This window comes from Eurytemora carolleeae, unplaced genomic scaffold (assembly GCF_000591075.1).
Source record: "Eurytemora carolleeae unplaced genomic scaffold, Eaff_2.0 scaffold1795, whole genome shotgun sequence".
NCBI classification, from domain to species: domain Eukaryota; kingdom Metazoa; phylum Arthropoda; class Copepoda; order Calanoida; family Temoridae; genus Eurytemora; species Eurytemora carolleeae.
The window spans coordinates 12,064-26,320 of record NW_019397785.1 but is presented as its reverse complement, the minus strand read 5'-3'; the positions used below and the strand labels follow the sequence as shown (position 1 = coordinate 26,320).

The window sequence follows — 14,257 nt, the reverse complement described above, 5'->3', positions numbered from 1 at the left end:
CCCCACTCTCCTCTAAAATCTACTATTTCTTCAGTCAGTGCAGTACGAACCGAAAGCTTAATGCAAAATGAATATTTTAACTTTATCTGTGTCACGCAGTGTTTATCTTGAGCAATCTTTTTGTGTGACTCTACACTCTACACACTTTTTGCAGATAAATCATGACTAGGGTTGGGTTCCTTCCATGCTGCTTGGACTGTTCAAAAAAAAGCTAAAACGTCCAAAATTCGCATGTTTATGGCAAATTATTTGAAGTGATTTTAAACTATTAAATAACAGAAGATATTCACATTGCACAAAACCCGAAAAACAATAAGAACTCATAAATTGAATATTTTTTTTACGAACTACGATTTCAAGACATTTTTTCAACTGAATATTTCATTTTATTGGCATTTTTAAAATTGAAAACGTGGTTTTAATTCATGAACGTTTGGATTCATGTATTTTTATATCTACATACTAAAGATTAATTTTTACATTTTACAAATTATCATTTAAATTAAGAAATAGTTTAAATAAAAATCATCTCAAGTTGAAACCAGTTCACAACGGTACCGCTAAAAGCTTTGTCTAATTAACAATATATGAAGTATGTCTTATTTTCTCTTTGAAAATCGATTATATCTGGTTGGGTTTCTGTGTAATACACTTGTATGCCAAGTCCATTAACGCCTGATCCAATCGGGGTTCAGTCATGTGTTTCTTGTTTATTCTGAACCAATAGAAATTGTATAGCGGTAACATTATATCTATCTCATTATCCAATTAGAGATATAAATCCTTTAATCGGCGCTAACAGTAACTGGAAATATCTACTTATACTTAAACTATAGTGGTAAAAAGAGTTTTGCTTTTCTTATTAAGAAACAATGGTGGAAATTGTCAGGATTAAACACTTTTCCACTTATAACTACAACAACAGTCACATTTTAAAAGGAATAATTTCAACATGATTTTAAGCATTTTAACCCAAACTTATTTGCTTGTTTAGAGAATAGGACAAATGGGGTATGGGAGGGGGGGGGAGGGGGAAGGGGGATGGGGGGTATTGTCCAGTATCTTTTGAAGGACAAAGGGAAACGTCAGTAATTAACTTGACAAATCTGTTGTGACAAGAAATTAAAGATTTTCTGCTCATTATACAACCTTCAGTCAAAAAACATTCCTGGGTCCTTCCCCTGTCTAATTCTCAGAAATTCCGCTTTACATAATTCTAGATAAAACAGTTTATAAACAATGGGTCAGGGTACAGCTAAAGTATTATTGATACTTTTTGATTCATACAAAATTCCTTGTACGAGCTAGGGCTAGGGACGATATTTATAGTTTTTATAATCAGTTAATAGTTGGTTAAATCAACATATCTGAAAGGCCCATCAAGTTTACATTTCCTTTGTTTTCAACGTTGATTGGTTTCAGATGCCGATTTGCCAAGTTCTAGTTTTTTGTTTATTTAAAATCAGTTTCTTCCATGTTTAAAACTCGTTCTCAACAAATTTTTGTTTTTTTACGATCATATATTTAGCCATCACTAAGATCTTAAAGATAAGAAGATGAAATTAGTAAAAAAAACTATTGATAAATTAAGTCATAGATTAATTGAAATTCAACGCCGCATACGCGTAACTCATTTGGGCTTCTGTCTCAGGGTTATTATTAATAAAAAACCCCTTGATCTTGAAAAGACGACATCTAGTGTTATATCTGTTATTATTAATTAATCTATGAATTAAGTCCTTGAAAAAAAGAATAGAAGAACTATGCCCTTAATTAATCTTTTCAAATTGGCATGTGCAATAATTAGAAATGTGATTAGGTTGACCTTTTTTGCACCTTCATGGGTTGCAAGACTTATTAAAGATAATCATGCATACATTGTTTTGATAAAATCAAATGGGCGTCTCAACAAAAATATATTTATAATCATGACAAAAAATAATTTACGACTAGGTCGTAATTTCAAGTGGCCTTTATTTTTGAGTGGCATGTCGGATTCACAGGGGTACCCTGTAATCCATAGTCTTATGATGGATGAATTATACATTCTATGTTTTCTAGTTTTTTAAAATTGATTATTTGATATTTCTATTTCTCTGAAAATGTGACTTGCATATTTCTGCAAGAGAGAAATTATAAGAAATTATATCTTTTTAAAACAGAAAAAAAGCGATATCTTTTTCATTGTTTAAATTTTAAAGGGTACCTTAGTGAATGGAACATGGCACTCTACAATTATAAATACTATAAATCGTAAAATTTTATTTTAAAATTTGTATTATTTTGATAATAAAATTATTTGGAATTTTATTAACGGCCGTATGAAAGGATAATTAATAATCATATCTTTAAAATATTGTTTTTACCTGTGAACTTTATTTTAATTAAGACAATTTCGTGGATTTTTGTTTGTTTTCATTTTGAAAATGCAAAGCAACACTTTTGAATGATTACTTTTAAACCCTGACCATCCATAAACTTTCGGTTCAGCTGTTTTGCCTTTTTTGAACACATACAAACATCCTAACACACACGCAGACATTTTGTTTGGATTTAATGCAAGGTTATTCAAATAGAATGAGATATATTTTTTACTTAAAGGAATTGAGTCTTTGCCACAAGCTTTGATTTTCTAATTCTTATATTTTCGCAACACAATGTGGGAGACCTTATATATTTCTTACTCTGAATTCTGTTTGTTAGAATAATTTAAGATTTAAATATAAAGAGCTTACACCTTAATATAGGGATTAGAACATTTTAGTTTGTAGTCAAGACTCATAATACCTTTTTTGCATTTAACTATCGTTATTATTACAGTCTTTATATTTTTCTCTTTTTAGTTGTTTGTAACCCAGCACACAAGAATGCTCTCATTAAGGTTGATTTGCTTACACCTAAAATTACTGTTGCAGATATAATGATTAAAATAATAATTATAATACTTTTACTTTCATCTCTGATAATAATATTTGAACGTAAAAGAGTACGTTCAATATGAGATCACCATCGATTTTATGGCATAAATGACAACACTGATAATAATGACAGTTTTGTTAAGGTGTTCGGAACTACGAAGTTGCTCAATCGACCCTTCTGTTACAGTTTTCGGAGACAGTTGTCCTGGTACACCTAAATACCTGGAGGTGCAGTACACGTGTGTGCAGGTAAATTACAGTACAGTTGAGTACACTTAAATTACAGTAAAGTTGATTACAAGTAAATTACAGTACAATTTTTTACATACATTACAGTATAGTTGAGTACAGGTAGAGCACAATAAAGTTTTATTCATGTAAATTACATTTACAGTTGAGTATTTGTAAATTACAGTAAAGTTAAATATTTTTAAATTACAGTAAAATTAAGTGCATGTAAATAACAGTACAGTGGTGTACATAAAAATTAAAGAACATACTACGTCCCTACGTCTAACAAGACATGACAGTACACGTGGATTTAACCTTAATGTCAATATTCCAGAAAGCTGTTACTTTCGATTACAATTTGACCCATTAAAAATCATTTTTTAGCCTTTCATCTGAAATACTTTTTTGTCGGCAATTATATTTTTAATGAAAAACAGAATAGAATAAACAAATCCGTAAGTTAAAAGATTGTTGAATTATGGATCAAAACACGTTTGATTTTGAACAAAAAACTAATACTGCTCACTCTGGTTTGTCTGGGGTGATTAGCAAGACGACTTGAAGGTCGTCTTTGATCTTAAAAATGATTTGCGACATTCAATCTTAAACCTAATTAATTAGAAGTAAAATTCTTGATAAAATTATTAAAAAATACCCCTAGCATTAGTGTGCCATTTTTGTGCTTTCAATATCCCCGCTATTATTGACAGCACAAAAATAAATGGGAGACCACACCTAAAAAAAATGCCAGGACTAGAGAAACATATATATATGTAACCTTCAGAGACATAGAGATCAGAGATCTTTGGGACCCAAGGTAACCTTCAGAGACATAGAGATCAGAGATCTTTGGGACCCAAGGTAACCTGGAAAATTCATCTCTTTTGTAAAATCTTAAAATTTAGAATTTTAACCTTTAAACGACCATGGCAAGTATCCCTTAATTTAAAGCCTTTTCAGGACTCAGGTTAGAAAAGGCACAGATAAAAAAATCAGTAATTTGATAAAATGTAAATAGTTTGAAAACCAATTTCAAATCTGACATTGCTTTGTATCAAATTTGTTAAAAAATAAGGTTAAAAATAATAAGATTAATAATTTCAGAGAAAAGTTTCTGAGTGAGGAAACAGTTAGATCAAGCCTCTCGATTGGATCCAACTCTAAGCCTTTAATCCAAACAGACCTGCTCCCTTTCGCTTCACAATCCATAGAAGCAGCTTCACAATCTAAAAAGGAATTGTCACCACGTGGTTTGCCGGAAGATTTGGCTCGACCAATCATAGAGAAGAACGGTTTTGTTCAGCCAATCACAGAGCAGAATGCATTGTCATTGAATAACAGTCAATCAATCAATCAATCTTCCAGCGAAGAAAAAGACAATTTCATGGAGCCAGAAAGAGTTGATGGGGAGGTAGTGGAGAATGAAGAGGTTAAAAATGAAGCCGAGCATAATGAGAAGATCGATGGGTTGGAAGGGGTGAAGGTGGAGCACTCCACTGACATTAATGATCGCAAGAAGATCGTCATTATTGTGATTGTTTCAAGTTCTGGAATCCTTTCCCTCATTCTCATCTCATTCTGCTATATTAGAAAGGTATTTTTTCATGAGATTTTCTCAATTTTAATTGAAACTTAAAACAAGTATCATAGACAAGTTTTTTACCTGTTTAAATATTTTGTGTGTAATATTGGAAGCATTTCAAAATTACGGAAAGTTTTTTTAAAATTATGAACAGAATACGTTAATTTTATCTAAAAATTATTTTAAATCCCTCCTACAAACTTTACAAAATTTCAAACCAACTTTATTTTTAAATCGACAATATCATCCTTAGACCTTATTGTTATACTCAGATACAGGGTTAAAGTTAAAGGAGAGTCTCTTACATATTTCGTCAACAGTCACTTTTAAAAAATACAGGATAACCCACAAAGAATGAGAGTTAATATACGACCTCTACGGCATTTATACTGTGTGTATCCTTATATTATGATTTCCTACAACTGTAAATTTGTTTTTTTTCTTTAACAATTCACTAAATAAACCATTTAAAGTTTAAATGTAAATTGTCCAAACTGGCAAAAAAAGGTTTCACTCTCACAGGTAGAAAAACTCGGGTTTGGAAATTAATTTCGATATATTTCATATCCTCATCAGTCCTACAGAAAATGACCAAAATTATTACAAATAAAAATAAAGATAATGTAACAAATACTTTCTAGATATTTGTAAATAAGTAAGCAAATTAGGGGAGGAGGGTTTTTTTTGAAGTGGAATGAAAAAAATGAAAAGTGTGGTATTGTCAAAACTGAAAGAAATGTTCATTGAATTAAGGGTTGGGGGATGGGTGGGGGTTAGGAGAATAGGTTGACCGACACAGATACGAAAATCCGAGTTTTGAATTTGTGGGGGAGGGGGCAACGTATGTTTATTTTTTTTAAATATTGCAATTAGCATATAAGAAAAACAACTATAGAACAACAACAAAGACTAAATTAGTTAAACAGAAAACAACCACACTAAAGCCACAACATAAAGTTGTATCATCTTTTTTTGTTTAGTCCTTTTGCTGTTGTGTTAAACTGGTTGATAAAATATGATTCTCTGATCTTCCGATATGTTGGATTGTTTTCTTTACATTTTTCAAGAACTGTAACTTTCATATTTGATAGTGTATGTCCTGGAAGTTTGAAATGATTTCCAGTAGGTTGTGTCAAATTAGCATTTTTTACATAACCTATATGTTCTCTAAACCTATCAGCTAATCTCCTTCCTGTTTCTCCAATATATTGTATATTGTGGCAACTAGGTTTGTTGCAAGATATACAGTAAACCACATTGTAACTTTCACAAGACTCAGGAGTTTATATGTTTATTTGTTAAAGCAGAGATTTAATTTAAGTTTAAGGTCGTCTTTGAAATTTGCTGCATCTTTTATATCCAGTATTTAAAAGGACCTTCAAATCTTTTTTCTGCTCTTAAAAACCCTGATCGATTAGCGTTAAACCCCTGAATAGGAAGGATAGGAAGGATAGGTCTAAGCTGTTTAATTAATGATGATAGATTACTACAACTTTTTTTATCTCTTATATCTTTAAGGTCGATCTTAAAACAATATATATAGGGTGTCTAAAACATGCATGCATTTTTTAAAGAAAAGTAAAATTTTGTTATTTAAAGTCTTATCAAAGATTTATTCTACCCCTAATATTTTATAAAAATGAAAAATTGTGTTTTTTTGACACCCTCTTAATGTACAGTTGCTCGTTAGTGTGTTTTCATACGGTTAGAAAGGGTTGAATGAATTCAATTAATGATTCGATATTCAAAATCTATACATGAAAGGAATGAAAGGATTTAATATTTAAAATCTATCCATGAAAGGAATGAAAGGATTGGATATTTAAAATATATCCATGAAAGCAATGAAAGGATTTAATATTTAAAATCTATCCATAAAAGGTATGAAAGGATTGGATATTTAAAATCTATCCATGAAAGAAATGAAAGGATTGGATATTTAAAATATATCCATGAAAGGAATGAAAGAATTCGATATTTAAAATCTATCCATGAAAGGAATGAAAGAATTGGATATTTAAATTCTTTTCATAAAAGGTATGAAAGGATTGGATATTTAAAATATATCCATGAAAGGAATGAAAGGATTGGATGTTTAAAATCTATCCATAAAAGGAAGGAAAGGATTGGATATTTAAAATCTATCCATGAAAGGTATGAAAAGATTGGATATTCAAAATATATCCGTGAAAGGAATGAAAGAATTCGATATTTAAAATCTATCCATGAAAGGAATGAAAAGATTGCATATTTAAAATATATCCATGAAAGGAATGAAAAGATTGGATATTTAAAATCTATCCATGAAAGGAATGAAAGAGTTTGATATTTAAAATCTATCCATGAAAGGAATGAAAGAGTTTGATATTTAAAATCTATCCATGAAAGAAATGAAAGGATTGGATATTTAAAAATCTATCCATGAAAGGAATTCAATATTTAAAATCTATCCATGAAAGGAATGAAAGGATTAAATATTTAAATTCTTTTCATGAAAGGAATGAAAGGATTCAATATTTAAAATCTATCCATGAAAGGAATGAAAGGATTCAATATTTAAAATCTATCCATGAAAGGCATCAAAGGATGCTATGTTAACAAAATCAATGAAACAGGGCTAATCACAAAAAATGAAACGGATTTTAAAGTCTGAATAAGATATGTAAAAATGTCAATGATATCTCAACTATTCTGGGTAACCCTGTAAAATCGTTTTGCTCTATTTTAAAGCTCTGTAGTAAATATTTTTAGGAAGTTATTTTTTCCTTTTTCAAGAGAAACGCCAAGGGAAGAAAAAAATGAATTTTAAAAACATTTTTCCCCAGCGATAACTTTTTTATGCACCTTAAAGAGACTGTTGGCGTAGTTTCATATAATCCTCTTTTTTAGAGTGGCATGTATGATTCATAAAGGTACCCTTTAAAGCTAGATCTGAGAAACTATGTGGAAGATATTGTCGTTTATTCTCTCCGAGGAAAAACGACAATTTAAAATAATCAATTTCTTTTTACTTTACTTGTTTATTGGGACGCCCTGTAGAATTTAATTCGACCTCAATGATATTAACTACAAGTCGAAAATGTGTTCAACTATAGATTTAAATATCTTCCATTGCAAATAGCATAAAATCTAAATAAACTTGAATTATTTGATTAAATAAGCAAAAGCCGGATCAAGTTAAAATAATTTTCAAGGATTTTCTCTCCCACACAAAATGGTGTACGCCAATATCACATTGAGATTCTGTTTAAAAATCGTAAAGAATTAAACCTCCATACAACTGTAATATTGGGATATAGTTTAAAGATAAACTTCTGTTTTTACGTTTTAAAGGGAGTGACCGCGCAGGAGGGGTAGTCCAGCTGAGACCGCAGTATTGCAGAATAAAATTAGTAAAATGTTTTTACTTTATCAAATTGCAAAGAAAGAGAGTAAAAACGTTTTTCAATTTTCATTTGAAAAACGTTTGTAATTACTCACCAGTTATACAAAGTAATAACATTCAGAGGAACCAGGAAACTATGGAATAAAAAGACGAAATTGATGTGCCTAATGTTCATTTGGCTTTTTAAAGTCATAACTTGAGTCTAAACACCGTATTACTATTCCAGAGTTTTGTGGTTCTTACGGTATTACTGATTTCATTGAATCCAAATAGTTTATTGTAATACTACTCAGCTCAACTTTATCTCCTTGCCGGTCAATCCCTTTAAACCCAAGCTGCAATGCCCGCCCTTCCCCCGTCCCCCCCCTCCTCTTTCTTAGCTCATTATTACTCAGTCTTAATTCCTATTATTATGCTGATAAAATTGCATATTATACTATTCATACCCTGTTCAGAAACTTGAAATTAAAATTTATAATTTTGCACATCTTGCAACACTGACACCTCATACTTTTTACAATGTCAGTGCTCAAAGGAAAATTTTGATAATCTCTAAATCTAGTATTTTCAGGTTCAAGATTCAAAATTTGGATGTTTTGTGGTCCGCCAATCAGAGGAGAGTAGGAAGTCGGACAGTCAATCAGAACACAGATCTGAATCCTCCCCCAGCCAATCAGAAACAAGAACTGTGTCTACTTCCTCATCCAACCTATCCCTGCCCTTAAACACCAACAGCAATTACCCTGTAAACAACAACAATAACAACGATGTTGCGTATAATGGTTCAGCATCTCAATACGATCTGATTGTTTCAATCAATCAATCAATGCACAGAGTGGGTACAAATGAAAATATATACCAGGTTGATCCTAATCCTATACCATGGAGACACAGCAATCATTTCTACCACCAGAATCAACTTAATCCTGCTCCATGTTTGCAGCAAACCCTGGGCAACCATCAAACTCAATTTTATCCTCAGAGCCAGCCTTATCTTCAATATCATCAAATTCAGAATCATCAAGCTCAAAATCATAATTCTAGTGAAGTTTACCACCCACCCAATGGGCAGTTGGAGCTTTGGATTGCACAGCAATCACATATTTCAAGTCAATCACAACTAGTGATTCCAGACCAATTTCAGCTTCCAAGTCAATCACAGCTAGGGATTCCAAATCAACCACATAGTCGAGGTAAATCACACCTAGGGATTCCAAACCAATCACATATTCCAAGTCAATCACAGATCAGAGGACCTCATTTACAGTGTCTGGAAACTGATTTTAATATTTCTAACCAATTAAATTACAATATTCTCTATCATTCAGACTTTGATAATCATAACCAATCACATTACCAGAGTCCTGACCAATCCCAGCTCTTCAGTCAAACCAACTTTAGTCACTACAGCATTCCATCCCGTATTTCTGAACCTGTTTCAAGAGAAGAAAATACCGATGCTTCAAGTACAGATCCAAGATCATTAGCAAAGAGATTTCAACCAATCCCGAGATAGTTTTTAGAATCATGTAAACTATTTTTAAAGCAACGACCCCCCCCCCCTGTTTGGACATTAAGTATGTGTATAGAAGACCAATTATAATAAAGATTAAAGTAGAAGTACTGCACATTGTTTATTGTACTGTTATTAGCTCAACCACTGAGCCAATTCTATCTAATCCAGCGTGAGCTGAGCCATTAGTCTGCTCCATTAGCTCACGACTCAATGAACGTGGAAAATATATTTTCTTATTTAAAATCCAATAGATTATGTCTGGATAATCTTGGTATATATGCATATTGTATACAACAGTCACAGCGTATACAGGGTTACCCACAAAGAATGAGACTGTAAAGACGACTAGAAACTCTTCAGATATCACGATCCAAGATTAAGTTAAGTCCACTACATTAAACATTTTTTTAAAATTGCTTATATAACAATTTGACAAAGAGAGAGACAAGTTTACAGTTGCTGAGAATCACAAATGTAAGGAAACAGTATATGTAAGTTCCGTACAGTCGTCTCTGAATTCTCATCCTTTATAGATAACCCTGAACATGCCGTATTATTCGAATTTTCTGAATAAACCTTTTCTTTTTACACTTTTAAAAAAGAAATTGAAAAGTCTAATTTTTTATTCATATTTATCACAAACCTTAATTTACACATGGATAGATGACTTACAGTGATCACCCTCAATTTAGCTTTCGGTGTGTACTGCAGTGTACTGTAATAGTAGGGTTTAGAGGAGAGTGTGGTAGGCGATTATATGAATGTAAAAATTAAAACTCAAGGAGCTAAGAGATCAGAAAGTCGTACCAGTAATGTCGCATGAACTTGACTTTAGTTTACAATGCGATAGTTGAAATGTGTCTTGCAGTTTGATTGACAAATGTCTCCGTCAAATTTTTGTGTTAATTAATCTGTAAATGACTGTTTATCTTGAACAATTTGTCATGTTGGATCCGGAAGTCAGAATTATTAATGGGTTGCTTTTAGCCAAAGCCTAGTAATTAGTCGGTCTAAGGTTGCCTGTATGCTAGTATATTAGTATATTTAGTCTAATGCATATGCTTGAATCGGTATGTTTTAGGCCTGCATTATAATTAGCTACTGAATGTGTAATTACAAACAGAGCAAAGATTTAAAAGTGATAATACAAAACTTAAGAACTATTTTATAACCTAAGCTGAACTTACAATCAGAATCAATGTAGTAAGTTTTGTACTCCAGACTCCTTCCACTTCCTTAAAACCAAACGGAGAGTATAAATAAGATTTTTTCCCGTTTAAAAATATGAATAAGCATTGTGCTTTAGCATGCTTGAAATAGCAAGAAGTTTTTCAAGACTAAATGTATGAATATTGAATAAGAATGCAATCTGTTCTGAATTATTTCAACACTAGGCTTGAGTGCTTCGCGCCCCTGGCCCCCTCTCCTAGCAACAATTTGATCTCTTAAATATTGATTTTCAGTCGCATTTTGTTTTGTACATCATAAAACCAACAATCTGGCAAATTGTTCTGTGAGCATGTGATTTAAAAAAATTTTAAACTCGGCATTTTTCTAGGCAAAATGTTAAATGTCATATATTTGAAGTCTTGTGAGATATCAAAAAAACGTTGGCCCAATCGGTTCAGCCGTTTTTACGTTTATTGGATAGAAAGACAAGCCAAATATATCGAAGTTAATTGACAAACAATAACAAATTAAAAAATTAATATTATAAAAATTAAACTTATACAAACAATGTTATTAATTTGTATAAACGGTGTTCGGCCATATCACATATAATTTTTTATATTATTTAAGTCTAATTCATTCTGTTCCTATTTGCCTTGAGGCTCCCTCTCTAGTTCCTATAGTCTACAATCAACGTTTCCGAATCTAAGAACTTTAATAATTTAAAGATAATTTATTTTTTGTCTGGCCTTCATCGATTCTCAGCAGAAGGGGCGTATACAGGGGATGCCCCCCTTGGTTAAGTGAAAACAATCGGGTACTTACCCAGAAGCGTATTCAGGGGAGGGGGCTATAGGGGCTCAGCCCCCCTGGATCAGTGATATCTATGATTTTCAGTAGGTTTTGAGGCCCCAACGTTTGCTGACCCCCCACCCCTCCTTAAAAGAAAAAAAAATCAAGCCTTCCCTGGTCAAATTCCTGAATACGCCCCTGGACTTAGCCTCCCCCCCCCCACATTGAGAAGTAAAAAAGGTCTAAGCCCCCCCTGGACAAATTCTTGTATGTGCCCCTGCTCGGCATGGTAGCAATTAAAGAAATTCTAAAAAGTTTGGTTTGGCCAACTTTAATTTACTAGGTGCGCCTCACGTGGATTTCTTGCCGCGTTGAATTAACAACGTGGTCTAGACAAGCTCTTATTCCGGTGTACGTAACAGCTTTAAATGTATTGAAAAGATTGATTTTCAAAATGTTTTTTCTAATCAACCCATCTTGAATGAATCACAAAAATCAAGATTACATGTAATAATATACAGTGATTACTGCCTTGAGATCCGTAAAACTGTGAACTACGAAATTAAAGCAATTTCATGTGTATTAATTAGATGATCTTATAAAAATTTCAAAGTAAATAATTTTACCAGTAGCAGTGAAAGGAGTCCATATTTATTTTTCAAAATTATGGTTTAAAGAAATGAGTCTAACGGTCGTCTTCCAAGCTCACAATTTTCTGGGCCTCACTTTATTATATGTATATGTAACATGATTAGGTTTGAAGGATTGTCGTGATTCGGAAACATCTTTTAAATATTTACTTTACACATGTTTTTCAGTCCCAAAACAGGACCTCACACAAACATTAGGTTTTTAACAAAAGTCAGTTTAACAATTTCCTGTTAAAAAATATATGAAACAAATATCAATATCCCTATATAGTTTTGTTCATTTTTCAAGAATAGTATTTAAGAAGATATATTTGAGGGCATTTCCTTTACATTATAAAAATGTTTGCAGGTTTTATGTTTTGGGTGTAAGTGGACAAATGCAAAACATTTTTTGGNCATGATTTGTACACTTTGAACTCCCTTTCAGGCTGAAAGGGACTGAAAAATTTCATACCGAGAGATTCTTTTAATTCCTCTCTATATATTCTATTCTCTATGGCTATTACTTTAAATAGTCCAATCACGGGTAGCCATATTACATTTGAATTTCCGAGCCGGGTCCAGTCCCAGTTTGTACTGTATCACCCAGACATTAGGTAAATAAAGCAGACACTCAATAGGACTAGCTAGTGCAACAAGGTTGACACGACAGACTTTAGGAAAGGTTAAGAGATGCGTGCAATGACCATGATTCATGAAACAGAGCAATTTTGTAGTGTAAACGACCAATTTTAATTTTATGTAAATTAATAAGACTATTTGATTTGTAACAGCATCCAATACTTTTAAATATTTCTTTCATGTCGTCTTCCTATTCCACAGTTTTCTAGTTTTCACTGTATTTTATGTAGGGTTTCCAGTCGAAATTTTCGACCAAAAATCGTGCAAACATTGCGCAAAGATTTGCTTACGTTTCGAGTAAAAATTGCACGAAATTTCGATGTTTTTGCGCATTGATGAACAAAAGCTATTTCGCGCAAAATCTGAAGAAAATCGTGGTATTTGCGTATTTTCTTATTTCCTACCATTTCCTTAATGAATGCGCAATTTCGTGCAAAATTGGTTTCGTATTGGTACGAAAATGATGCGGAATTTTGTGCAAAAAAGTCATTTCGTGCGATACCACGCAACAGTTACGCAAGAGAATTGACTGTTTCGTGGAAACCCTAATTTTAAGACACCCTTTAGAATATATTGATTGGACGGAGTAAATCTACTCATTAATGTTCTACACTGTAATAAATTACCACGCTAATTCATTACATATTGTCACGAGCTGTGTGCACACTTGAACTGCGCGCTCGTGGTTAATTTAATATAATTTTTGATCCATAGGTGTGCATTAAAGGGACTGTGAGCGTAATTTTAAATGAACCTCCATGCAATAAATAATGTGGAAGATATTGTCGATGTTCTAGGTAAAAGTAGATAAGTCTGATAACTTCTATAAGTTGTCATGCAGCAGAAATGTGCAAGTCACGTTTGTAGAGTAACTACAATTGATAACTATCTGTTCCCAAAATTATAAAAATTGATATTTATTAATTCATATATGATCGTACAAAAGCTTGTAGTAAACACCTACTCCATAACAAGTTTTCGAAATGTATCCATCCAGGTACAATCCATCCGCTATCAAACTTAACCAGGACTGAATCCAAGGCTCAAAGTGCCACACAGAGTTGTGTAGCGTAGCTATCAAAATCCTGCTACTAATACAGTGTTCTACCAGGACAGAATCCCAGACTCTAAATGCCACACAGGGACACAAGCATAGTTATCAACAAACTATATACATATATCGTTCCCAAATGATGGTGACGATCCAACCTGGTTATATATCAACACAGGGTTTCAGTGCTTCAATGTCACACAAGGACACACTCTTAGCTATCGGTGTCAATACAGACACTAGCAATCCGTTTATTATCAATGTCTCAACCAGGACACGATCCACACAGCTACAATCCCATGACTAATAAATACCACTTCACAGGGCGTGATCTTGTTAGC

The 14,257-nt window shown here is 32.5% G+C and overlaps 1 protein-coding gene across 1 annotated transcript; it reads left to right on the top strand.

The window, feature by feature from the left end:
• Window positions 1-3,441: 3,441 nt before the first annotated feature.
• On the top strand, window positions 3,442-9,744 carry LOC111715894 (GATA zinc finger domain-containing protein 10). Its single transcript, XM_023491292.1, has 4 exons — window positions 3,442-3,447; window positions 3,934-4,010; window positions 4,254-4,743; window positions 8,688-9,744. Exons 1-4 carry the CDS (start codon window positions 3,442-3,444, stop codon window positions 9,630-9,632), a joined length of 1,518 nt encoding a protein of 505 aa, XP_023347060.1. The 3' UTR covers window positions 9,633-9,744.
• Window positions 9,745-14,257: the final 4,513 nt, after the last annotated feature.